At 51.0% G+C, this 27,408-nt stretch overlaps 1 protein-coding gene across 3 annotated transcripts in view; it reads left to right on the plus strand.

Annotated features, from left to right (window-relative positions):
- col18a1a (collagen type XVIII alpha 1 chain a) overlaps window positions 1–27,408 on the plus strand; it is a 307,944-nt gene that overhangs the window by 205,161 nt on the left and 75,375 nt on the right. For all 3 annotated transcript variants that reach the window (XM_060827580.1, XM_060827578.1, XM_060827579.1), the window contains 11 exons: window positions 687–816; window positions 7,962–8,041; window positions 9,410–9,436; window positions 10,550–10,750; window positions 11,580–11,606; window positions 14,341–14,403; window positions 15,569–15,673; window positions 18,777–18,830; window positions 20,177–20,335; window positions 21,677–21,730; window positions 21,829–21,873. In XM_060827580.1, the coding sequence (XP_060683563.1) occupies window positions 687–816; window positions 7,962–8,041; window positions 9,410–9,436; window positions 10,550–10,750; window positions 11,580–11,606; window positions 14,341–14,403; window positions 15,569–15,673; window positions 18,777–18,830; window positions 20,177–20,335; window positions 21,677–21,730; window positions 21,829–21,873 (945 nt within the window). The remainder of the gene's footprint in view (window positions 1–686; window positions 817–7,961; window positions 8,042–9,409; window positions 9,437–10,549; window positions 10,751–11,579; window positions 11,607–14,340; window positions 14,404–15,568; window positions 15,674–18,776; window positions 18,831–20,176; window positions 20,336–21,676; window positions 21,731–21,828; window positions 21,874–27,408) is intronic.

Genomic DNA, 27,408 nt, shown 5'->3' on the forward strand with positions numbered 1-27,408 from the left:
GCTTTTCTTTTACTTTGAAGACTCAAAATACTCACCAATCCTATTCATCAATCAGCTGCATTGATTCACTTCACTCCCTCTGCTGCTAAATGCCTTAAGATGCTTCACTCGAGCACTCCATTGTAAGTCACACACCAATGCTAAGTCACACTAAGCTGGCTATTTATATGTGCTCCGCACACAAATGGCCAATCTGAGTTAGTTACTGAGAATCCAGTGATTTTCACTTCTTAACTGGGCTACTGTTTCAACGTACCCACCAAAATCAACCCATTGAAGGCTCACCATGATGGAATTTTAAACAGCAAATTTTACTGCAATACCAACTACAAATTACAGTCCAAATTACACAAAATTGGCTTTGCATAAATTAAAGATTAAAATGCTTTCTTACCCAACACATGCACAGGCTGAGTCCAAGTGTCTTCTCTTTGCTCCTTCCTTCCCATTGCCCCTCTGACCTTTCCCTCTGTATCTCCTTCCCCTGTCTATCCTCTCCTCCCTTTCAGTTGCTGGAGTAAATGCTGTGGATGGTATTACATTTTGGAGATGTTGTATTTGGGATTGACAGTTACACCAGAGAAAGAAGCTGATTAAGACATTGCACTATGGAGCCACTTGCCAACTCCCTTTTGGTATTCTTCGATAGAAACTAGCTTCTTGAACAAACTCTGCTTTATTTACAGGTGACACCTCCTACGCATCATCTCCCAGAACACACACCAGTGCGGCCCCCTCCCCTCACTATCGAACGACAGCATACCAGACCAGCTGAGGAGGGGAGCAGACGGATACAAGTCTCAGGAGCAGACAGAGGTAGGAATTCATCACTGGATTCACAGTTCCCCTTCAACAACCTCACTCTCATTTCAGTCTGTCACAGAGTGGGTGGCTCCATCACAGCCCCAGAATCCACTCCAACCCATCACACCCTCGCTCCACCCATCCCTCCTGCTCCCCATACAGCTCTGACAAGTGGACTATCTGAGGGACAGTACCAAGGGAGTGCCACACTGTCAGAGGGTCAGCGCAGAGGGATTGTCGCACTATCAAAGTGTCAGTACAAGGGAGTGCCACACTGTCGCAGGGTCAGTGCTGAGGGAGTGCCACACTGTCGCAGGGTCAGTGCCGAGGGAGTGCCACACTGTCGCAGGGTCAGCACCGAGGGAACACCACACTGTCTGGGGATCAGTGCCAAGGGAGTACCATGCTGTCAGAGGGTCAGTGCAGTGGGAGCGCTGCATTATCAGACAGTCAGTACTGAGGGGAGTGCTGCACTGTCATAGGTCAGTAATGAAAGGGTGCTACACTGTCAGGGGGTCAATACTGAAGGAGTGCTGCACTGTCAGGGGGTCAATACTGAAGGAGTGCTGCACTTGCAGAGGGTCAGTACTGAAGGAGTGCTGCACTGTGGGAGGGTCAGTCCTGAGAGAGTGCTCACTGTAGAAGGGTCAGTCCTGAGGGAATGTTACAATGTCAGAGGGTCAGTGCGGAGGGGGGTGCCGTACTGTTGGAGGGTCAGCACCGAGGGAAAGCCGCACTGTCTGGGGGTCAGTGCCGAGGGGGTACCTCACTGTCAGAGGATGCGCCGCACTGTCGGAGGGACAATTCTGATGGAGCGCCTCACCATCAGAGGGTCAGTACTGAGGGAGTGCCGCACCATCAGAGGGTCAGTGCTTAGGAAGCACTGCACCATCAGAGAGTCAGTGCTGAGGGCGCGCCGCACCATCAGAGGGTCAGTGCTGAGGGAGCACTGCACCATCAGAGGGTCAGTGCTGAGGGAATGCCGCACTGTCGGAGGGTCAGTGCTGAGGGAGCGCCGCACCATCAGAGGGTCAGTGCTGAGGGAGTGCTGCACTGTCAGAGAGTCAGTACTGAGGGAGCACCGCACCATCAGTGGGTCAGTGCTTCAGAAGCACTGCACCATCAGAGAGTCAGTGCTGAGGGAATGCCGCACTGTCGGAGGGTCAGTGCTGAGGGCGCGCCGCACCATCAGAGGGTCAGTGCTGAGGGAATGCCGCACTGTCGGAGGGTCAGTGCTGAGGGAGCGCTGCACTGTCAGAGGGTCAGTGCTGAGGGAGTGCCGCACTATCGGAGGGTCAGTGCTGAGGCAGTGCCGCGCTGTTGGAGGGTCAGTGCTGAGGGAGTGTCGCACCATCAGAGGGTCAGTGCTGAGGGAGCGCCGAACCATCAGAGGGTCAGTGCTGAGGGAGCGCCGCACTGTCGGAGGGTCAGTGCTGAGGGAGTGTCGCACCATCAGAGGGTCAGTGCTGAGGGAGTGCCACACTGTTGGAGGGTCAGTGCTGAGGGAGCGCCGCACCATCAGAGGGTCAGTGCTGAGGGAGTGCCACACTGTTGGAGGGTCTGTGCTGAGGGAGTGTCGCACCATCAGAGGGTCAGTGCTGAGGGAGTGCCGCACTGTCGGAGGGTCAGTGCTGAGGGAGCGCCGCACCATCAGAGAGTCAGTGCTGCGGGAGTGTCGCACCATCAGAGGGTCAGTGCTAAGGGCACGCCGCACTGTCGGAGGGTCAGTGCTGAGGGAGCGCCGCACCATCAGAGGGTCAGTGCTGAGGGCACGCCGCACTGTCGGAGGGACAGTGCTGATGGAGCGCCAGTCCTGAGGGAATGTTACACCGTTGGAGGGTCAGTGCTGAGGGAGTGCTGCACAGTTGGAGGGTCAGTGCTGAGGGAGTGCCGCACTGTCGGAGGGTCAGTGCTGAGGGAATGTTATACTGTCGGAGGGTCAGTGCTGAGGGAGTGCCGCACTGTGGGAGGGTCAGTGCTGCGGGAATGCCGCACTGTCGGAGGGTCAGTGCTGAGGGAATGTTATACTGTCGGAGGGTCAGTGTTGAGGGAGTGCCGCACTGTGGGAGGGTCAGTGCTGCGGGAATGCCGCACTGTCGGAGGGCCAGTACTGAGAGAATGTTACACTGTCGGAGGGTCAGTGCTGAGGGTGTGTCACACTGTTGGAGGGTCAGTGCTGAAGGAGTATCGCACTATCGGAGGGTCAGTGCTGAGGGATTGCTGCACTGTCGGAGGGTCAGTACTGAGGCAGTGCCGCACTGTTGGAGGGTCAGTGCTGAGGGAGTGCCGCACTGTCGGAGGGTCAGTGCTGAGGGAGCGCCGCACCATCAGAGAGTCAGTGCTGCGGGAGTGTCGCACCATCAGAGGGTCAGTGCTGAGGGCACGCCGCACTGTCGGAGGGTCAGTGCTGAGGGAGCGCCGCACCATCAGAGGGTCAGTGCTGAGGGCACGCCGCACTGTCGGAGGGCCAGTCCTGAGGGAATGTTACACCGTTGGAGGGTCAGTGCTGAGGGAGTGCCGCACTGTCGGAGGGTCAGTGCTGAGGGATTGCCGCACTGTCGGAGGGTCAGTACTGAGGGAGTGCTGCACTGTTGGAGGGCCAGTCCTCAGAGAATGTTATACTGTCGGAGGGCCAGTGCTAAAGGAGTGCCGCACTGTCGGAGGGTCAGTCCTGAGGGAATGTTACACTGTCGGAGGGTCAGTGCTGAGGGAGTGCCGCACAGTCGGAGGGTCAGTGCTGAGGGAGTGCTGCACTGTCGGAGGGTCAGTCCTGAGGGAATGTTATACTGTTGGAGGGTCAGTGCTGAGGGAGAGCCGCACTGTCGGAGGGTCAGTCCTGAGGGAATGTTACACTGTCGGAGGGTCAGTGCTGATGGAGTGTCGCACTGTCGGAGGGTCAGTGCTGAGGGAGTGCTGCACTGTCGGAGGGCCAGTGCTGATAGGAGTGCCGCACTGTCGGAGGGTCAGTTCTGAGGGAATGTTACACTGTCGGAGAGTCAGTGCTGAGGGAGTGCCGCACTGTCGGAGGGTCAGTGCTGAGGGAGTGCTGCACTGTCGGAGGGTCAGTACTGAGGGAGTGCCACTCTTTCGGATGGTCAGTGCTGAGGGAGCGCCGCACTGACGGAGGGTCAGTGCTGAGGGAGTGCCGCACTGTCGGAGGGTTAGTGCTGAGGGAGTGCCACACTGTTGGAGGGTCAGTACTGAGGGAATGCCACTCTTTCGGATGGTCAGTGCTGAGGGAGCGCCGCACTGACGGAGGGTCAGTGCTGAGGGAGTGCCGCACTGTCGGAGGGTCAGTGCTGAGGGAGTGCCGCACTGTCGGAGGGTTAGTGCTTAGGGAGTGCTGCACTGTCGGAGGGTCAGTACTGAGGGAGTGCCACTCTTTCGAATGGTCAGTGCTGAGGGAGTGCTGCACTGTCGGAGGGTCAGTGCTGAGGGAGTGCCGCACTGTCGGAGGGCCAGTACTGAGAGAATGTTACACTATCGGAGGGTCAGTGCTGAGGGTGTGCCACACTCTTGGAGGGTCAGTGCTGAGGGCGCGCCGCACTGTTGGAGGGACAGTGCCAATGGAGCGTCGCACTGTCGGAGGGTCAGTGCTGAGGGAGTGCCGCACTATCGGAGGGACAGTGCTGAGGGAGTATTACACTGTCGGAGGGCCAGTCCTGTGAGAATGTTACACTGTCGGAGGGTCAGTGCTGAGTGAGTGCTGCACTGTCGGAAGGTCAGTCCTGAGGGAATGTTATACTATCGGAGGGTCAGTGCTGAGGGAGTGCCGCACTGTTGGCGGGTCAGTGCTGAGGGCGCGCCTCACTGTCGGAGGGACAGTGCTGTTGGAGCGCCGCACTGTCGGAGGGTCAGTGCTGATGGAGTGCCGCTCTGTCGGAGGGTCAGTGCTGAGAGAATATTACACTGTCGGAGGGTCAGTGCTGAGGGTGTGCCACACTGTTGGAGGGTCAGTGCTGAGGGCACGCCGCACTGTCGGAGGGTCAGTGCTGATGGAGCGCCGCACTGTTGGAGGGTCAGTGCCGATGGAGTGCCGCTCTGTCAGAGGGCCAGTGCTGAAGGAGTGCCGCACTGTCGGAGGGTCAGTGCTGCGGGAATGTTATACTGTCGGAGGGTCAGTGCTGAGGGAATGTTATACTGTCGGAGGGTCAGTACTGAGGGAGTGCCGCACTGTCGGAGGGTCAGTGCTGAGGGAGTGCCGCACTGTCGGAGGGTCAGTGCTGAGGGAGTGCCGCACAGTCGGAGAGTCAGTACTGAGGGAGTGCCGCACTATCGGAGGGTCAGTGCTGAGGGCGTGCCGCACTGTTGGAGGGTCAGTACTGAGGGGGTGTCGCACTGTCAGAGGATCAGTGCTGAGTGAGCGCTGCACCGTCAATCCTTACATTTCTGCAGTGATTTTGTCTTTTAAAATATTACTCAGTGAAGTGACGTGGAACTTAGTGAAATGACTTTCTATTGATGCTGCTAGTATTGATGCAGGTATGTTAATGAGAAGCAAGTTAGCTCCAGGGCAGATTTGGAAAGAGGTTCACACTGTGTGACATACTGGGAGAAGTGTCGTGCTGGAAGGTTACAGGAAGCTGATACTCTGTCTCTTGGCTGGTGGATGGGATTTGAACCCTTTCTCGAGCTGTTCTGTGGGACTGCAGTACCCTCTTGTGGTTGAAAACCAAAGTGCAGGGCAGGCAAGCAGCATTTCAGGAAGTGAGGGCTCTGCCGAGTGAGTGTCAACATCAAACAGTGGGTGAGGAACTTAGAATAACTGCAGCGTTTAACTATTACTTGTGCTGTTGGATTTAATGGTTCTCTGCATTGTTGCTCTGGATTAGGGAGGGCGGGAGATAAATACCACAGAGAGCTGGGACAAAGTTACAAACCACCCAACACCAGGTTAGAGTCCAACAGGTCTATTTGGAAGCACTAGCTTTTGGAGTGACGCTCCTTCATCTCGTGGCTGTGTTGAAAGAGCAGCGCTCCGAAAGCTAGTGTGGCTCCAGTTAAACCTGTTGGACTATAACCCGGTGTTGTGTGGTTTTTTAAAAAACTCCGTACACCCCAGTCCAACACCGGCACCTCCAAATCAGAGTTGGGACATGTTGAGTTAGCTGCTGGCCACTCTGGGCAGATCCCATTCAGGGCACTGGTCTCCCATGACAGGGGTGACCCCCTCCCCAGGTCGCGTCTGGCCTAGCGTCTTCCCACTGGGCGCCCCCTTCCGAATTCACCCTGCCCTTGATCTCTGTCGGTTTCTTTCCTGCTGTCTACACCCCCAGCCCCCCCCCCCCGTCTTCCTCATGTCTCTCAGCCGAACCCCACCTCTCTGTGATGGGAAAGCTCCTCATTTGGGAAAGATGGTGAGGAGGTGCATTTGCATAGCACCTAGCCATGCCCTCTGAGAGGAGGTGCATTTGCATAGCACCTAGCCTCGCCCTCTGAACGACCCCCCAACCGCCCAAAAAGGCACTCCACAACCATGAATCACTGCCTTTTGAGTTACCGTGGTGATGTTGGCCGATCAGCACACAGCTGCAGCCCACCAGCAGCGAGGCCATGCTGGGCAGCTCATCTGTGGGTGTCAGTGCTGGGCCAATAGGCCCCCCCCCCACTCCTAGGCCTCATGTGGAAGAGAGAACGTGCAGTAGACCCTGCGTCCAGCCGAGAGGAGGGGGGCCTGGGGATGTCCGTGCGCCCGAAACAGGCATCGGCCCAGCAGGAAGAGGGTGCGAGGGCTTGATGGGACTTGGAGTGAGGATAGGTCAGTGAGCTCGTGCTGATGAGAAGGGAATCACGTTGTAGGCCTTTACTCCGAGAGGTTTGGAGTACAGGAGTGAAGGTAGTAGCACAGTGTGACCACATCTGGAATCCTGGTGCAGCCTTACTCTCCACAACCACGTACTCACATTGGAGACTGTGCAGCCATTATCCACTCGATTAGGGCCAGGGTTTGGGGAGGCCGGGGTGGGGGGGGGTGGTTTTGATGACAGGAAGCTGAGTATGTTGGGGCTAATGTTCTCCGGAGTTGAGGAGAAGGAGAGACAATCCCATCTGACCCTGCCTCCTTCCCAAGCCGGGACACGTTGGCTCGGGAGAAAGGGCCTTAGGAGTGATACGAGCAGACCTTCCTCTGCTCAAAGCTCATGAGCCTCTGGAATTCTCCCCTCCCTACCCCTCCCCACCCCCACCCCGGCACAGGGATATGGATATTCCACCACAGAGAGAGATTGTGTGTGTGTGTGTGTGTGTGTGTGTGTGTGTGTGTGTGTGTGTATGGATGGATGTGTGTGTTTCTGTGTGTGTGTGTGTGTGTGTGCGCGCGCGCGCGCGTGCGCGTATGGTTGTGTGTTTGAAATGGCTGTCTGTGTGTATGGATGGGTGTGTGTATGGATATATGTGTGTGTGTGTGTGTGTATGGATGGGTGTGCGTATGGGTGTGTGTGTGTGTGTGTGTGTGTGTGTAAGACTGGCATGGACAGACCTGGGGGTCTCTTGGCACCATGGGGAATGGGAGGGAGTGGTTTCGAAGCTGAGGATCACCCACTGAACAGCAGAGCAGGCTCGAAGGGCTGGAGAGTTGTCTACTGCTGCTCGATCCTGGGGTTAAATCTGGAGAGAACGTGGGCCTGGATTGGAGGCTGACACTGTGTGGGCTGCCGCACTGCCATTGATCCTGGAGACATGGTCCTGAATGGACAGGCCAGGGTCAGCCGAGACAATGACTCACCGAGTGAAAGTGGTACAGCGGGTTTTTTTCGCTGGTGGCACAGTGGCTCAGTGGTTAGCACTGCTGCCTCACAGCACCAGGGACCTGGGTTCAATTCCAGCCTCAGGCAACTGTCTGTGTGGAGTTTGCACATTCACCCCGTGTCTGTGTGGGTTTGCTCCAGTTTCCTCCCACAATCCAAAGATGTCAGGTCAGGTGAACTGGCCGTGCTAAATTGCCCACAGTGTTCAGGGATATGTAGGTTAGGTGCATTAGTCAGGGGTAGATATAGGATAGAGGGAAATGGGTCTGGGTGGGTTACTCTTCAGAGGGTCGGTGTGGACTTGTTCGTCTGAAAGGCCTGTTTCCACATGGTAGGGATTCTATTTTTAAAAATTGCCAGGAGTCAAACAAAGGCAGCCTTGTGACTGGTTTTTCTCTGGTCCCTTCACAGGCTCAGTGGGAGAGAAGGTTTACAGTGGGCCGAAAGGAGAGAGTGGAGCTGGTTTCGGTACAGTCATCAAAGGAGAGAAGGTAGGTGTGAACCGGGCCTACCTGGAAAAGGCTGCCACCCATCAGTCTCTAAATGACTGTCTGTGCAGGGGGCTCACTGAAGCCCTGAGGTGGTGCTAACCTGTTGAGCTGACGGTAGAGATGGTTTGTTGATCTAACTGAGGGGCTGCCATGAGAGCGCGGTCGTGGGGCAACCACACTGGCCCGGGCCAGGAGTCATATCCAGACCTAGGTGAGAAACTGTTTCCGTCCTGAAGGTGCGTCGGTGAATATCACCTCCCCCCCCCTCCCCCCCCCAAACTCCGTGCTCAACCGCACTGGCGTCAACTGTTTATTAGAATGGTGAGGATTACAGGTGAATGTTGCGAGGGTGGCAGGGGGTCTAACTGGAGAACCAGCAACAGACTCTGCTGCCCCCCCCCCTCCCCTGCCTACTTTTGGGAAAGTCATCATATCTGGTTCCACTCAGGCACTTAATCCCAGGCCTGTTCCAGAGAGAGTATGAGAGTGAAATGTAGAGAAATCTCCCATCATCTCACCTTGGTTTCACTCCACTAACTTGTCCACCATTTCTCACTCGCAGACTGAGTGCTTTATTAATGAAGACCCCCAACATTCCAGTCTCGTCAGAGCCTGCGCTTCGCTGCCAGGCCTGAAATGTAGGCCTACAGCAGTACCTAAAGGTCTTTCAGCTCTCTGGTGCTTCGATGAGATGTCCAGTGGACTCAGTCGCTATGTGGGACGATTAAAACAGGAAATCATTGTGTCTGTTAGCAGGCCACTCTGCCCGTTGCACCTATGCTGACTGTTTGAAAGAGCTAACTTCAACCCTCTCGCTCTTTCAGTCTAGGCCCGAATTTCGCCTTCAGTGAATATGTTTCCATTGTCCTCTCATCAGCCTGTTCCACATTCACCGCCTAAAAAAAAATTCTCCACATCCCCACCTCAGGTTCTTAGGCCCTGTGTCCCTCTGGTTACTGACGCCCTCCTGCCAATGGAAGCAGTTTGCCCTCGTTGACCCCACGAAAACCCCTCGTCATTCCGACCGCCTCTATTCAATGTATGCTTGGTTTTGAGGCCTGTCCTCCTCTGACGACTGGAGGAGGCCCAAAAGCCGGAGGAAGTGGTGTGTAGCTTCAGAAGTGGTGCAGAAAAATTGCACCAGGGTTGGCTTTGTCCTGGCGAAACCTCCGTGCCCCTGAAATGTAATGTTTTGTTTTGCTGTGACGGGGGCAGCGGTAATTGGGAACGTTTAGTTAGAGATCTCTCTCTGTGAGTCAGGGCTCCGGGTTGAATGAAGTATTGCGAGACCTGGCACCTTTCAGGTGGTCCCCCTTGTGTTCCTAATGTGTTTTTTTATGTTTGTGTCTATTCCCCCCCCCCCTACAGGGTGACAAAGGGGATCCGGGTGAAAAGGTATGGTATATCCAGCACGGTCTTTCAACCTCACAGTAACCCTCAGCACAAGAGGACACCATTCGGCCCACTGCGCTTGTTCTAACTCTTTGAAGGTGGAGTCCAATTGGTCCCACCCTCCGCCCCACCCATCCACTGGCTCCTTCCACAGAGTGCTGCAAATTTCTCTTTTTCCAATAATAGTTCCAGTCCCCCTTTTGAAGTTTCTGCTCCCACTGCCCTGTATTTCATATCACAGTCACTCACCGCATTTTAAAAACAAAACTTTCCCGTCTTGTTTTGTTGTCATTAATATCACGGGAACCCTCCCTCAACAAACGAAGGAGCGTCTCTCTGTCTCTCTCTGTCTGTGCTATCAGTTTGATGGACAAAGAGAGAGAGAGAGAGAGAATCCCTCCCTGAGGGGCAGATGTAGCTGCCAGTCACTGATGTCCCACATTCTGCTCTGCTGAGGGATTGAGCTCCCTCAGTCTGCTCCGACCGACGATCCGGAATGTTCTCTCGCTGACCCGGACTGTCAGAAGGGGCCATGTTCCACCAGGGGCCGGCGCTGCGACGGCACGACCAAACTCCCTGGATGGGATCAGTTGACGTGTTTAATACGGGAGCCCGTTGGGGTTTGGGTGCGAAGGTCTGTTTTTGTTTCTGGCTCCCCCCCCTTGACCCTGGCATGTCGACGACCTTTGACCTGTTAGTTGGCAGAAGCCGTTCAGTTCCTGGAGCAGTGGCTCAACCAATCCCTGGAAGCCCTGCCCAGATCGGCAGACCATCCAATCCCTGAAGCCCCGTGTCCTCGCAGGCAACCAATTCCTGTGTCCACTCCCCTCTGCGCTCCCAGCTTTGTACTGTTGTTACCGAGTCCCCCATCTGTGTAACCTCCCCCTCCACCACCACCCAGCGAGGAACCTCCAATTCCCGCCTCCTGATCCTCCCCCCCACTGCAGCCGTTAAATCCCAGAGGATCAGGAATCCCCGGGTTGAGTTTGATGAGGAACCCTTGGGGAGGGGAGACCAACACTGTACCCAGAATGAGGCTGTCCGGGTGAGGGGCGAGGCAATGGGCTGCACCACGGGTCTCACGTCCCTCGTCTTCCCCCTTCCCTCTCCGGTCAGGGCACCGCCGGATTCGGGTACCGCGGTCCGAAAGGAGAGAAAGGATCCCCCGGGATCCAGGGCCCGCCGGGTCCTCCAGGATCCGCCGCTACCACAGTGCGGGAACGTGGTGACGGAGTGGCGGTGGAGCGTGTGGTCGGTGTGGAAGGACCTCCCGGACCGCAGGGACCTCCCGGACCCCCCGGGAGAGACGGAGAGCCGGTGAGTAGTCAGGATTTGCCCCCTCGACCCCCAACCCATACGGTTTGGGGCATCGTCCCCTTGTGAAATTTTACTGGCTCCATCCAAAATAAAAAGCAGCTGGTGCACATGAACCTTGCCCAGAGGGGTCACGGGCGTTGGCATTGACTAAAGGGGGGGTGCGGGGGGTGGCACTGGAGAGCTTTTAAACAGGGCAGGGTTCCTCTCAAGACCGAGCTGGTTCGAGATGAAAGCTTTTACCGCCCAGCTTCATTCAACCAACCCCTTTCTCCCTGCGACTCGAATGGGCAGCAGGCTGGCTCAGTGGTTAGTCCCGCTGCCTCCCGGCACCAGGGGCCCAGGTTCGATTCCGGCCTCGGGTGATTCTCTATCTGGAGTTTGCACATTCTCCCCCGTGTCTGCGTGGGTTTCCTCCGGGTGCTCCAGTTTCCTCCCACAGTCCAAAGTTGAGCAGGTTCAAGTGAATTGGCCATGCTAAATTGCCCGTAATGTCCAGGGATGTGCGGGCTGGGGGAGTTAGCCAGGGGAAATGCAGGGTTACAGGGATGGTGTGTAGTGGGTTGAGTCTGGGTGGGATGCTCCTCGGAGGGTCAGTCTGGCCTTGACAGGCCAAATGGCTTCCACACCGCAAGGAGTCTATGATTCTACATGACTAAAGGCTCTGATATGATCTTGTCTAATTCCGATGTCATTCCGAGTTGAGGACAATCAATAATGTGTACCTCCTGTATCTGGTGTCCATCCCCCTCTGTTCAAAGAGGGATGAAGATCTGGTGTATCTGCTGTCCATTAACACTGTTATAACATCCTGTGTCATCCTTACCTACAGGGGGATCCTGGCGAAGACGGCAAGAGGGTGAGCAGCTGATTATTTTACTTTTGGATACCTTGTTGGGAGCTCATGTTTGGTAAATGACCCAACCCCTGGGTAAGGGGAGTTCAGTTGTTTACAGGGAAGGGGGTGAACCATGAGCGACTGCTCAGATCGGTCATTCCTGAGCCGGGGAATTTCCTGCTCGTTCGCTCGTCCCCGAACGTGTGAGCCCCTTCACCTCCGCAAGGGTTTCCCCTTCAGTGATGGAGTGCTCCCACGTGGATCAGGTGCCACGGGTGACCCATGAGGGTGAAGGTGGTGGATTTCCTTCAGTCGAGGGTCGGTCGTCATAGTCACCGCTTCGGAGACAAGTTCACAATTCCACGAATTTACCAACCGACTTTAAATTCCACAAGGACTGGTGGGATTTGAACCAGTCTCCCTCGGGCATTACCCTGGCTCTCTGGGTTACCAGTCACAGTGACGTGACCACCATCTCCCTTCATCTCGCACCGTCTACCCTGGCATTGGGATTCTTCCCTGAGATCGCCCTTAATTAATCCTAATTCCAATGCAAGTAAGTTCTGATTACACAGATCTTCCTTCGTAACACCAGTAGAAATGGAAGTTTGTAAAGAATTTGCAGCACAGACAGCCAAACCAGTTTGTGCTTATTTAAGAATTGGGAGCCACCCATTTAAGGCAGGGATGAGGAGTAACCTTTCCTTGTGGAGAGTCGTAAGTCTTTGGAATTCTGTCTTTCCCAAAAGGCAGCAGGAGCAGAGACCTTGAGTATTTTTAAGGCTGAGGGAGACAGATTCTTGTTAGCCCAAGGGAGGGTGAAAGGTTAACAGGGGATAAGGGAGAATGGAGAATAATCAGATCAGCTGTGATCTCAGGGAACGGTAGAATGGGGTCAAGAGGCCGAATGGCCTCCCCTTGATCCTAAGGGTGATTACACTCCAAACAAGTCTGCTCCCACTCCTCTTCATCCAAATGTCACCTCTGAGTCATTTCTCCCGCGTTTATCCAGTTTCCCAGGAAAGGTGTCCATGTTATTTGTGATTTGGAGATGCCAGTGTTGGACTGGGGTGGAAAAAGTTAAAATCCACACAACGCCAGGTGATAGTCCAACAGGTATATTTGGAAGCACTCACTTTCGGAGCGCTGTTCCTTCATCAGATGGTTGTGGAGAATAAGATCATAGAACACAGAATCTTCTGTGCCTTACAGTTGTGTCCTTCACTACCACCTGATGAAGGAGCGGTGCTCTGCAAGTGAGTGCTTCCAATTAAACCTGTTGGACTATAACCTGGAGTTGTGTGATTTGTAACCATGTTATTTGCCTCATCCACTGCACACTTTGCAACACGTTTCACTCTATTTTGCAACAAAATGCACATGACAATAAATAATTAAGTTGAATGCTCTAACCGCTGTTGGGTGAAGTGGTTTCTCCTGGGGATCTTCTTGAACTTATTAGTGACTCCGACATAGTCATAGCTTCAATTTTGGTCTCTATCCACAAGTGGAAACAGCTTTCCTGCCAACTCCTCTGTTGAACCTCTTCATTACGTTAAATGCCTGGTGTACAGAAAGCAGCAGCGCCAGTTTGGTTTCTAATTCATCGTCCGTTTTCGTAGCTTTGTGAATCACCTTCATTCGTGTTCTCTCTGTAACAGAGTTCCCATTAACTGGACAAATGCTGCAACTGCAGGCAAGCTAGCACGGGGTCAGATACATACCTCTGTACGTGTATGCAGTACGCCTCAATTGGAGTATTTAGAATGCATGGGTATCTTTGGAAGAATGACCGACTTGAATTTGTGTAGCGCCTTTCATGACCGCAGGACGTCCCCAAAGGAAGAAGTCCTTCTGCAGTGTGGTCGCTGTTGTAATGTCAAAAAGGCAGCTGCCATTTTCTTTTATAAATAGCAAGCTCCTACCATGTGATGGTGACCAGACCTGCCTTTCCAATGATGTTGGTCAGGCGGCCTGGGGGATGGGGGGGGCTGAATTTTCACCAGGATACTGGGGAAGAACCCTCTGCACTCCCATGAATTAATAATGTCCATTCCAGAGGACGGGAAGGGCCACACTTTAATATCATGTCCAAAGGAACGACACGGGGCAGCACTGCAGTGGTTAGCACTGCTTCCTCACGGCGCCAGGGACCCAGGTTCAATTCCAGCCTCAGGGGACTGTGTGTGGAGTTTGCACATTCCCCCAGTGTCTGCGTGGGTTTCCTCCGGGTGCTCCGGTTTCCTCCCACAGTCCAAAGACGTGCAGGTTGAGTGGATTGGCCGTGCTAAATTTCTCATAGTGTGCAGAGTTGTGCAGGCTGGGTGGGTTAGCCATGGGAAGTGCAGGGCCCCAGAGGTAGGGTAGGGGGAAATAGTCTGGGTGGGATGCTCTTTGGAGGGTCAGTGTGGACATGTTGGGCTGAATGGCCTGCTTCCACACCGTGGGGACTCCACAAATAAAACATTCCTGACAGTGCTGCACTCAGTCACTGTTCACTGTAAATGGAATGAGGGTACGGACCAGCCACGATTCAGTAGAATAGGCTGGAAAAGCTGCGGGACCTACACACCGCCCCATGTTCCACTATGTTGCTGAATATCAGCCTGTGCCGATTCTCATCTATTTTAACAACAATATTTCTCCACGAATGTTTCAGGCACCGTTTGTAACCTCAGGTGTGTGTGAGGAGGTGCAGCGCGGGGTGGGGGAGCTGGCTGTAACATTGACTCTTTGTTTCCCTTCCTTTGTTCAGGGTGAGGTCGGCCCTCAAGGTTTCCCAGGGACCCCGGGTGATCACGGAGCGAAAGGCGATAAGGTCAGCCTCCGATGAGATCCATCTCCACTTTCTGGTTCCTTTCCCTTTCCTGGTTTCTCTTCCCAGTTTTGTAAGGTGGAAAACCTGAATAAATTAAAACAAGACATTTCAATCCCAGATCGCCTGGAGTAGACAATTTGAGGGGCTGGTTTAATTGTTTCATGTCTCGGATGATTAAAGGATTGCGACGGTTGGTAAGGGGAAAGTAATTACTGTGGTGGGGTCCAAAACTGGGACGGAGGGTGTGGGGTGAGGGATGATGAAGGGGGCAGGCACACCCTTAAAAAAGTAGAGCCAAGGCTGGGGGCTTTCAAACAACAGGCAGTGCAAATTTCTGTCACCCCGAAATATTACGGAGGCTGGCGGGTGGATTGAAAATTTCAAAAGCAGATTGATAGATTTTGTTGGGTAAGAGTGTCAGAGGTGACAGAGTTGATATGGAGCTGAGATCCAGGTCAGTCCTGACCTAAGCAGGTTAGAGAGCCTTCGTCGCCTCCTCCTGTTTACAAATGTCTGGGCGAAGGATTTTCTTTCCTCTCCATTATTGATTGTTTTGTGGGATGTGGCCCTCCCCTTGAACCGAGGGCCTCACTGGGTCATTTCAGAGGGCGATTAAGAGTCAGCCCCATGGCTGTGGGTCTGGAGTTAGATGTAGGCCTGACCTGGTAAATAAAGACAGCACCCTCTCCCTCAGGGCATGAGTGAACTCGCTGAGTTCTTGCCACGACCTATCTTTAGATTTGTTATTAATAAGACTAGTTTTTTTACCCTAAACTCCAGATGTATTCATGAGTTGAACGTAAACACTCCCAGCTGCCGTGGTGAGATTTGAACTCATGTCCCCCAGGGCCCCGTGGGTTACCAGTCCAGAATATTGCTGACCCACGTGGGACACTGACTCTCTGGTGGACGACTGGAGTCTAACACAGTGCTGCCCCCTGCCAGCCATCTCCGGCCAGTGGCAGGCTCAGGAATGTCAAGCAGGGGCAGGTCATGGCCACCAGGGGTCAGCGCGTTGGTTTGGATGAGTGCAGGATGATGTGATGGGTTTGGGAAAACTTGCTCATCTGGCTGGATCTCAACTCTCGCTCCACGCTGGAGTCAGGCTAGAACCTGTCAGACTGTGTGCAGGCCTAAACCAGTGGCTTTCCTATTCCCCCTGCAGGGTGACCCAGGGATTGGATCCCCAGGACCCCCTGGACCTCCAGGACCCCCTGGACCACCTTGTTTGCCCGGCCCACCAGCTGTAATCACCAAGATGGACAAACTAGTAAGTGAATCGAGCCGCGCGATTAAAATGGAGGGCCATAGAAACATTGCATTGACGTAGCACCTGTTCCAGAACACCAAAAAAATACTTGTTGATGTGTGATTATGGGGGTAGTTTAAGAGTTGCACATGCTGATATGTGCACCCGCAAACCTCATCACGATTGAAGGAAATATATTGGCCAGACCCTCCATGTTGTTTTTTTTGAAATGGCGCCCATGGAATCTTTGCCAGCGACATGACGGGGTGGGTGTTCAAACAGCAGAGCACCCTTTCTGCTGCGCTGGATCTGTTGGTCCAGATGATGTGAGCAGTTCACTGCAGTGAGACTGAATCCGAAACCATCAGACTCAGAGGCAACCGTAGTAACCATGACAGCCTTGAACAGGCAAAACCCCTCCTTTCCAACACGTCACTGTTAAAACCAGTCATGCTCATGAGCTGTTTAACTATTTATTTATTGTTCACTGGAGGAGTTGACTGTCCATCATTTAAAGGTAGTACTGACTATGTTAATCCAAGAACCTCTTCCTTCAGGGTCCACTTCAAACCTTACAGGTTCTCTTCACCACTCGCAGTTATCTCGGCTAATTGCCCACACCATGGTGATCGACCATCAGAACCCCCAGGGCACAGTATATACATATCCTGAGTTAACCATGTACCTGACCACTCCATATACACTGCTGCCTCACTGCACCTGATCACTGTTTATCCTGAGTTAACCATGTGCCTGATCACTGTTTATCCTGAGTTAGCCATGTACCTGATCACTGCCTATCCTGAGTTAAACATGTGCCTGATCACTGTTTATCCTGAGTTAACCATGTACCTGATCACTGCCTATCCTGAGTTAACCATGTGCCTGATCACTGTTTATCCTGAGTTAACCATGTACCTGATCACTGCCTATCCTGAGTTAGCCATGTACCCGATCACTGCCTATCCTGAGTTAGCCATGTGCCTGATCACTGTTTATCCTGAGTTAGCCATGTACCTGATCACTATTTATCCTGAGTTAGCCACGTACCTGATCACTGTTTATCCTGAGTTAGCCATGTACCTGATCACTATTTATCCTGAGTTAGCCATGTACCTGATCACTATTTATCCTGAGTTAGCCACGTACCTGATCACTGTTTATCCTGAGTTAGCCATGTACCTGATCACTATTTATCCTGAGTTAGCCATGTACCTGATCACTATTTATCCTGAGTTAGCCACGTACCTGATCACTGTGTATCCTGAGTTAGCCATGTACCTGATCACTATTTATCCTGAGTTAGCCACGTACCTGATCACTGTTTATCCTGAGTTAGCCATGTACCTGATCACTGTTTATCCTGAGTTAGCCACGTACCTGATCACTATTTATCCTGAGTTAGCCACGTACCTGATCACTGTTTATCCTGAGTTAGCCACGTACCTGATCACTGCCTATCCTGAGTTAGCCATGTACCTGATCACTATTTATCCTGAGTTAGCCACGTACCTGATTACTGTTTATCCTGAGTTAGCCACGTACCTGATCACTGTTTATCCTGAGTTAGCCATGTACCTGATCACTATTTATCCTGAGTTAGCCACGTACCTGATCACTGTTTATCCTGAGTTAGCCACGTACCTGATCACTGTTTATCCTGAGTTAACCATGTACCTGATCACTGCCTATCCTGAGTTAGCCATGTACCTGATCATTGTTTATCCTGAGTTAACCATGTGCCTGATCACTGTGTATCCTGAGTTAACCATGTACCTGATCACTGTTTATCCTGAGTTAACCATGTACCTGATCACTGCCTATCCTGAGTTAGCCATGTACCTGATCATTGTTTATCCTGAGTTAGCCATGTACCTGATCACTGTGTATCCTGAGTTAGCCATGTACCTGATCACTGTTTATCCTGAGTTAACCACGTACCTGATCACTGTTTATCCTGAGTTAGCCATGTACCTGATCACTGTTTATCCTGAGTTAGCCACGTACCTGATCACTATTTATCCTGAGTTAGCCATGTACCTGATCACTGTTTATCCTGAGTTAGCCATGTACCTGATCACTATTTATCCTGAGTTAGCCATGTACCTGATCACTGTTTATCCTGAGTTAGCCACGTACCTGATTACTGTTTATCCTGAGTTAGCCACATACCTGATCACTATTTATCCTGAGTTAGCCAAGTGCCTGATCACTGTTTATCCTGAGTTAACCATGTACCTGATCACTGCCTATCCTGAGTTAACCATGTACCTGATCACTGCGTATCCTGAGTTAACCATGTACCTGATCATTGTTTATCCTGAGTTAGCCATGTACCTGATCACTGTTTATCCTGAGTTAGCCATGTACCTGATCACTGTGTATCCTGAGTTAACCATGCACCCGATCACTGCCTATCCTGAGTTAGCCATGTGCCTGATCACTGTTTATCCTGAGTTAACCACGTACCTGATCACTGTTTATCCTGAGTTAGCCATGTACCTGATCACTATTTATCCTGAGTTAGCCATGTACCTGATCACTGTTTATCCTGAGTTAGCCACGTACCTGATTACTGTTTATCCTGAGTTAGCCACATACCTGATCACTATTTATCCTGAGTTAGCCAAGTGCCTGATCACTGTTTATCCTGAGTTAACCATGTGCCTGATCACTGTTTATCCTGAGTTAACCATGTACCTGATCACTGTTTATCCTGAGTTAACCATGTGCCTGATCACTGTTTATCCTGAGTTAGCTATGTACCCGATCACTGTGCATCCTGAGTTAACCATGTACCTAATCACTGTTTATCCTGAGTTAACCATGTACCTGATCACTGCCTATCCTGAGTTAACAATGTACCTGATCACTGTTTATCCTGAGTTAAGAATGTACATGATCACTGTGTATCCTGAGTTAACCACGTACCTGATCACTGTTTATCCTGAGTTAGCCAAGTGCCTGATCACTGTTTATCCTGAGTTAGCCAAGTGCCTGATCACTGTTTATCCTGAGTTAACCATGTACCTGATCACTGCCTATCCTGAGTTAGCCATGTACCTGATCACTGTTTATCCTGAGTTAGCCATGTGCCTGATCACTGCATATTCCTCCTCCCCAGACGTTTCTTGATATGGAAGGTTCTGGATTCGACGGCAACCTGGAAATGTTGCGGGTAGGTGCACTGTTTTGCGAGATGTCTGTGTGTTTGAGGTCAGGTGGCAGTTTGGGATCTTTCTGTGCAGTTCTTGAGAGTCACTGATCCCAGCCGTAGAGAAGGTTGCTGAGGATGGGAAAGGTCGGACTGAGATCCCTGTGCAGATAAATGATGTTGATGCAGCTGAAACGAGGTTTCTGTGTGTCTAAGGCCGATGGTTCACACCCCCACTCCCACCAGAGGATTGCCAATATCATCAAAGAGCTGACTCCCAAGGAAGAGACTCCCAAGCCAGTTGTTGGCTCGGGTTTTCCAAGCCCTGGGATGGCAGGAGTGGGGTGGAACTAGCCTGTTGAATTGAGTCCTCCTGGAGGCCGGGCTCTCTCAGTGGGACTAGTCCCCACCTCCCCGCAGCAGTTAGTAATTACAGCCAACATATCCTTGCTTACCATGCACTTTCTAGTGGGAAGGTAGCTCTTTCACGATGGCCCAGCTCTCTCCTCACCCTGTTCTCCATTGGTACGTGGGAACGACCAGAGACCAGGGAACGACCAGAGACCACCTTATGGCTGGAGTGCTGAACATCCTGTCTTCTTTCACAATTGTGTATAAAGATGCACAGAAGGTTATGTGGAACATTTTCCTCAGGGACCTGGAGCCATTTTCTACATACAGTTATTCCAGAGTTATACTGGTTCTGTCCAGTATTTATAGGGGGCCTTCAGTGAGCTCCTCCATCTTGTGGTACCCTTTTGCTCACCGGCTGTCTGTGTAGCAGCTTCCTATCCCGTCATCTGTATTTTCCGCTTCCCATTGGCCACCCCTTTGACCTCACCCATTGTCCACTCCTTTGACCCCGCTCATTGTACGCTCCTTTGATCCCTCCCATTGGCCACCCTTTTGACCCCATCCATTGGCCATCCCTTTGACCCGTCCCATTGGTCCTTACATGTCTAGAAGAGATGTCCTAATTCACCGCCTTCAGTAAAACTCTGCTGGAGGACAGTTCGGTTGGGGGCGTGGGGAAATTTGTCAATGTTGGGTTCCCAATAACTCACACCCTCCTCTCACTTCAGCCTTTGATGCGCTCCATCATCTCCTTTGAAGCTGTTTGCGCCTGTGGCAAGAGGAACAGGCCATGGTGCATAGGAAATTCCCACGACCAACAATGACTCTTGGCTGGTAATGACGGGCTGGGTGTCTAGGATGGTGGATTAAAATGGCACCTCCTCATGTTCGAAATGGTACTAGTTACTGCGCTGGCCCTGAAATCGCTTGTCTATCCCAGCCTTTCCCCTGTCCCAGCTCACGTCAGTTTGCACGAAATGTGAAGGTGGGAAGATTGATTCAAGTTTCTCCTTCAGGGATTGCCCGGACCTCCGGGGCCACCTGGACTCCCTGGTCTTCCCGGACGGCCTGGAGTGTTTGGTATGAACGGCACTGCGATTGCTGGACCGCCGGGTCTGCCCGGACCCCCAGGGGCAGACGGGAGGCCTGGGATCTCTGGGCCAATGGGACCTCCAGTAAGTAAAGAGTTAACTTTTCAACAGCAGTTCACTCGACCTTGATTCTGTCAAAGCATCCAAGGTTCTTGATGGGAACTCGGGAGATGTGAGGGCACGTGATTTGGTCATTGAGTTAGATGTTTTAGGGAGCATCTCAAAAGAGGTGAGCGCTCGCCTCGGTGGAAAGGTTTTTAGGAGGGAATTCCAGAACGTTCCGACTTTGGCAGCCATCTGCTTGGCCATCAATAGTGAGGCAGGTGGTGGGACCTAGTGGGTCATGGGACTGTGGGGGGGGTGAGACAGACAGTCTGGGTTTGTAATGGCGGAAGCTGAACGAGGGAGTGAAAATGTTAAATTAATATCGAGGAGCCATGAGCTTCTATAAATCGCCGAACAATGGGTGAGTGGGATTTGGCATGAGTTAGGACAGAAACAGATGAGTGTTGGGTGAGGTGGCATGTTAAGAAGACAAAAATTAAAAAGCTTTGATTTAAAATCATCTCAATTTATTTTAAAATGCCTCGTGGAAGCTGAAGAGGGTTCAGAAGAGATTTATGTGGATGTTGCCGGAAATGGAGAGTTTTGAGTTGCAAGGAGGCTGGGACTTTTTTCACTGGAGTGTAGGAGGTTGTGGGGTTTATAGGGGTTTATAAAATCAGGAAGGGCACAGATAAGGTGAATGACAGGTGTCTTTTCCCAAGGACGGGGATTTCAGGACTAGGGGGCATCCTTTTAAGGTGAGAGGGGAAAGATTTTTTTTACACAAAGTAGTTTGTGTGTGGAATGTACCTCGAGAGGAGGTGGTGGCTACGGTTACAACGTTTAAAAGTCATTTGGATAAGTACATGAATAAGAAAGGTTTGGAGGGATATGGGCCCAGCACAGGCAGGTGGGACTAGTTTAGTTTGGGAACATGGTCAGCATGGACTGGTTGGGCCAAAGGGTCTTTTTCTGAGACCATCGAGGTGGTACAAAACCAATCACCAACCTCTGAATCCTCATCGCATTCAATAAAAGCAAGGGATACAGGTTAATATTGTACGCTCAACTGGTTTTCAATACATCCTCATTCTGAACATGATCTTGGCATGAGTTAGGATAGAAACAGATGAGTGTTGGGTGAATTCTCTCTTCTGATTCGTCCTTTGCAAGTGAAGGATTTACCCTTTTTTTGTTTTTATGTAAATTGATTTTTTAAAAATCTCGCCACCGTGTCTGGCTTGGCTATTTACCTCCTTCCTTCCAACTCTGCTGATTTAGATAAAATAATTCTCACTCTTGCCGTAGTTTGACTTTTCTCTAATGCCTGACTGGAGTGTTGGAGTGACATATTTTCCTTTCCTTCCCTTCTTATTTTAGGGGCCACCTGGACAAGATGGCCGACCGGGACTGCCTGGGGAGAGAGGACTGCAGGTAGGTCACCTTTGATTGGACAGTGGCCGGCAGGAAGTGTTGCTGTAAAGATTTGCTCATGTTGCTGTCATCTAATGAAACGTACCTTGTGCTTTCAGGGCGAGCCTGGTGACTTGGGCCTCCCGGGAGCTCAGGGGCCTAAGGTAAGGCCAACATCTCCTGACTGCGCCACCGTGATTGTCCACCCTGGCTGTGTGTTCAACAATCGACGGCCTTGTGGCTGTGGGCTTGCGCAATAGTGGGTTTCAATTCCCTGCTCCATCAGTTAACGCCCAGCGCAAACACAGGCAATCAGCTGAAGACTCTGCAGGACAGACATATCGAGGTTTACAGCATGGAAACAGGCCCTACAGGGCCACAATGCCTCCCATCTCACATCACTCATCTCATTTCTATATTTTTGCTACCTTCCCCTTGAGTGCATCTGTCTTATTCACCATGACCTCTCCCTGCGGGTAGGGAGAGCCCACGTTCCCTCTAGACTGAGAGTCAATAATGTGCTCCTGAATTCCCTGTTGCATTTACATCGGTGGCCTCTTTCGTAGGGTTGCCCCACCCACCCTCTCAAAAACCTCCATTGTTTCGATGATGAACGGTCACTCCTCAGCCTGCTCTGTTCCAGAAGATAGTGCCCCTGTCAGTTCAGGCTTTCCCAACCTGCATTTATGGAGCACCTCTTCCAACCTCAGGATGTCCCAACGCACTTTGTAGCCGATGGAAGCTCTTTCAAATTATCGTTAGTGTTGGAATGGGGCCAAGCACAGGTACAATTTTGTGCAGAGCAAGCTCCCATATGGAACAAGTAAATAAATGAACAGTTACTCTGGTTTCAGCCATTTTTGTGGATGAGGGCACAGAGGAACGTTCCCCCCAGCTCTTCATCAATCTTTCACCACCCCACCACCCCCACCCCGGGAGGATGGGCAAGCCCTTTGGTTTGATATCCCCATCATACAGACAGCGAGCCTGACGGTGCAGAGCTCCCTTGTGATGCACCGGGGGACTCAGCCCTGATTTCGGGCCCAACTCTCTCTCGAGTGGGATTTGAATCCATCCCCTCCTGCATTCCGCGGCGTACATCTTACCAATGGGGGAGTGAAACAATCCGAGTTAACTGTGTAGGGAGCAGTCAGGTAAGAAGACAGTGCAGGATAAAGGTGGAACGCTCGCTGGGGTTCAGTCATTGCCCGGGATCTCTCCCTCCCTCGTTCTGGGAAATGGTATCTTACTGAGAGTCTGGCTCCTGAATAATCTGTAGTTGTAGTTGTTTGCGTGCTCCTGTTTGTCCTCAGTGCTTACGTTTCTTTCTTCCATTCAGTGCTCATTCTGTCCTCTTCCTCCTTAGTTGCTGCAGCTTCTCATCACTCCCTCGACATTCGGATGTTTGTATGTACTGGACTGGATCTTCCCCCTCCCGCCCCGTGACGGGGTTGCATGTGGACTTGACCCAGGGCCTTGATTGTGTTGTTCTGGTGGACTGCTCAGTAGAGTGAAAGTAGTTCCTCACTCAGTTGAGGAAACTCGGCATGTGCCTGCTGCTTTATCCGTTTGTGAATCATATCAGGTTTTTTGCGGTTAAAAAAAAAACAATTTGCTTTACTCCCAAAGATGAGAAAGAGTCCGTAGTGTGTCATGGAAATATGGTTCTCATCAGGGAGGTGAGGCTTTGTCTCTATGAAAATCTGCCCTTAACCTTCTTTGCCCCAAAGAGAACAAACCCCGTTTCTCCATGTTTCTGATGTTCCTCATCCTTGGGACCATTTTGGAAGCCCCTCTCTGTGACCTTAACGTCCTCCTTCACTTATTGTGCCCAGACTCCAACAGAGGCCTACCTGGTGCCTGCAAAGGCTGAGCCTAACATTATTTTCACACTCAATATCCCTCATTATAAAGACAGAGATAATACATCCCTCACGAACCCTTTCATCAGCTTGCACCTTAGAGTCATAGAGCTGTACAACATGGAAACAGACCCTTCTGACCAGCTCGTCCACGCCGACCAGATATCCTAACCTAACCTAGTCCCATTTGCCAGTACTTGGAATATCCCTCTAACCCTTCCTATTCACATCCAAATACTTTTTAAATGCTGTATAATTGTATTAGCCTCCACCACTTCCTCTGGCAGCTCATTCCATACACACGATCCTCTGCCTGAAAGATTTGCCCCTTAGGTTCCTTTTAAATCTTTCCCCTCTCACCCTAAACCCATGCCCTCTAGTTTTGGACTCCCCCACCCCAGGGAAAAGACTTTGTCTATTTATCCTATCCATCCCCTCATGATTTTATAAACCTCTGTAAGGTCACCCCTCAGCCTCCGACGCTCCAGGGAAAACAGCCCCAGCCTGTTCAGCCTCTCCCTGTAGCTCAATCCCTCCAACCCTGGCAACATCCTTGTAAATCTTTTATGCATCCTTTCAAGTTTCTCAGCGTCTTTCCTTTAGCAGGGAGACCAGAATTGCACGCAGTATTCCAAAAGTTGCCTAACCAATGTCCTGTACGGCCGCAACATGACTTCAGCTGCTGTACTCAGTGCTCTGACTAAGGAAGACAAGTGTGCCAAATGCCGCCTTCACCACCTGTCTACTTGTGACTCCACTTTCAAGGAACTATGTCCCTGCACCCCTCAGCCCCTGTGTCCGGCAATATTCCCCAGGACTCCACCATTAACTGTATAAGTCCTGCCCTGGTTTGCCTTCTCTTCACAAAGCCCCTGTTATTGCATCTGCTGTTACAGCAATGTCACTGCTCACTGCTGCAGACACTGGAAAGCCACATGATAGTACCTTCCTCTTATTTATTGCCTTCAACATAGTTCAGCATTCGAAGTCACTTCAGAAAAACACAATTTGACATGGGCCATAGTAAGCAGATGTTGATTGACAAGGGCTAGTTGCAAGGTGAATCTTATAAGGTGAGAGATGCAAGTTCAAAGTTTGATGCCACTTGCTCTAGGTTCACCCTGGTTCATGTTTTGGACTGAATCTTGTGCGGATGGTGAGGCATGCCCAGCTCTGCCACTGCCCCTGGTGAAGCTGGTAGTCAGCTAGCTCCACCTGCTGTCTGTGGGATGTAGGTGGTACCTGTCACAGAGGGGGTTCCGGCACTTTCCACAAGCATTCTTAAATACAAGGTCCGAATCTGTGCATCGTACTCCAGAGGTGGTCTCGCCAGAGTTCTCTACAGTTGTAATAATCGTTCCTATTTTTGAGACTCCAACCCCCTTTGAAATAATGGCCAAACTCTTGCTGTTGTTTATAAATTACTAGCGAGTTATCTCAAAGCCTATCTTCTTCCTCTTTATTAGTTTTTTGGTAATCTGGCTGCTGGTTCATAAAACATGCCCAATCCTCTGGCCGATCACTCGTTTTCCTCACCTTAGATTTTGATTGGATAATCTCTTGTTGACTGCCTTTGTTGACTAGAGGTGGTTTATCCTTCTCATTGAATCCTCCTTTCTGACCAAAGCTTCAGCTTTGCGTTATGAAATATCTGCTCAGATGTCTGCCTCTGCTCCTTCCCTGACATTTCTCTGAGTCTGTTGTCCCAGCCTGCTTTGCACAGCTCTTTCTTTAGACCTCTGTAACTGTCCATCTTTAAGCTGAGGACACTGGGTTGAGAGCCGGGTTGCTCCAACTCAAGCTGAAGTGAAAATCTATGTTGTGATCGCTACCTCCGACAGGATCCTTAACCGTGAGAACATTCGTGGGCTGGTAAATAGTGAAGAGCATTACAGGGCAATATAGATGGGCTGACCAGTGCAAATGGAATTCAGTCGGGATAAGTGTGAGGTCTTGCACTTGGGAAGGCCAAGTGAGGCGAGGGGGAGATATGATGAACAGTCGGACTCTGGGAAACAACAAGGAGCAGAGGGACCTTGGTGTGCAAGTCCACCAGTCCTTTAAGATAGCCAGGTAGGTAGGCAACATGGAGAAGAAGATAGATGGAATACCTGCTGAGTTTAAGAGTGGGGAGGTGATGCTGGAACTGTATGGAATATTGGTTAGCTCACAGCTGGAGGATTGTGAGTTGTTCAGGAATCCACATTGCAGGAAGGATGTGTCTGCGATGGAAAGGGTGCACAGCAGATTTATCAGGGCGTTGGCTGGACTGGAGAGATTCGGTTTCAGGGAGATTGGATAGACTGGGTTTGTTTTCCTTTTGAGCAGAGGAGTCTGAAGGGGGGTGTACAGGGGGAGCAGCAGCATGATTGAAATGTGTAAAAGTATGAGGAGCTTAGAAAGGAAAGAATGTTCCCCCTTGGTGGTGGGATCAGAAACCAGGGGGCATGGATTTAAAGTAAGGGACAGGGTGTTGATAGGAGATTTGAAGGAAAAGCTTTTCACTTTGAGGGTAGTAGAATCAGGAACTTAATGCCAGTAACGTTTAAGAAGTGTTTAGATTTGTGACACTAAGGCATACAAGGAGATGGGCAAAGTGCTGGGAAGTGGGATTAGAATAGTTAGATGGTTGTTTTTAAGCAGAGCAGACTCGATGGGCCAAAGTACTTTTTCCTCTGTTATAGACCTCTATGACTTTTTAATCCTACCTAATAAAAGGTTCCACGTGGTAGACTAATTATTAAAGTTAGCTCACATAGGATTCAGGGTGAGCTAGCCGACTGGATACACAATTGATTTGGTGTTAGGAAACAGAAGTTGATGGTGAAGGGGTGTTTTTTAGACTGGATACTGTGACCAACAGTGTTCCACAGGGATCATACTGGGTCCACTTTTGTTTATCAATTGTATTAATTATTTGGATGACCATATAAGAGGCATGGTTAGTACATTTGCTTATGTCACCAAAATTGGTGGTATAGTGGATAGTGCAGAAGGTTATCTCAGATTACAAAATGATCTTGATCAATTGGGTCGGTGGGCAGAGGGGTAGCAGGTGGTGTTTAATTTGGATAAACACGAGGTATTTGGTTAATCAAACACGGGCAGGGTACATACCGTTAATAGAAGGGCCTTGGGTAATGTTGTAGAGCAGAGAGACCACGGGAGTCAGGGACATAATTCTTTGTAGACAGAGTGATGAAGAAGGCATTTAGCACGCTTGTCTTTATTGCTTAGAGGTTTGAGTGTGGGAGTTAGGACATCATGTTGAGATTATCCAGAACATTGGGGAGGTCTCTTCTGGAATACTGTGTCCGGTTCTGCTCACCCAGTTATAGGAAGGATATTCTTAAAGAAGATTTACAAGGATGTTGCCAGGATTGGAGGGTTTGAGATATAAAAATAAACTGGAAAGATTGGGACTACTTCCACTGAAGTGCAGGAAGTTGAGGGGTGACCTTATTGAGGTTTATAAAATCATGAGGGGCATAGATAAGGTGAATAGCAAGGATTGTTTCCCTAGGGTGGGGAGAGTTCAAAACTAGGGGCATATTTTTAAGGTGAGAGAAGAAAGATTTAAAAAGGACACAAAGGGCAACTTTTTTTACACAGAGAGTGGTTTGTGTGTGGAATGAACTGCCAGAGGAAGTGGTCGATATGGGTCCAGTTACAATGTTTAAAAGACATTTGGATAAGTTCATCAAGAGGAAAGGTCTGGAGGGATATGAGCCAAGCACAGGTAACTGGGACTAGTTTAGTTTGGGAACCTGGTTGGTGCGGACTATTTGGACCAAACGGTCTGTTCCTGTGAAGTATGACCCTTTCTAAACCATCCTC

Source organism: Hemiscyllium ocellatum, chromosome 7 (genome assembly GCF_020745735.1).
Source record: "Hemiscyllium ocellatum isolate sHemOce1 chromosome 7, sHemOce1.pat.X.cur, whole genome shotgun sequence".
In the NCBI taxonomy this organism is placed as follows: Eukaryota; Metazoa; Chordata; class Chondrichthyes; order Orectolobiformes; family Hemiscylliidae; genus Hemiscyllium; species Hemiscyllium ocellatum.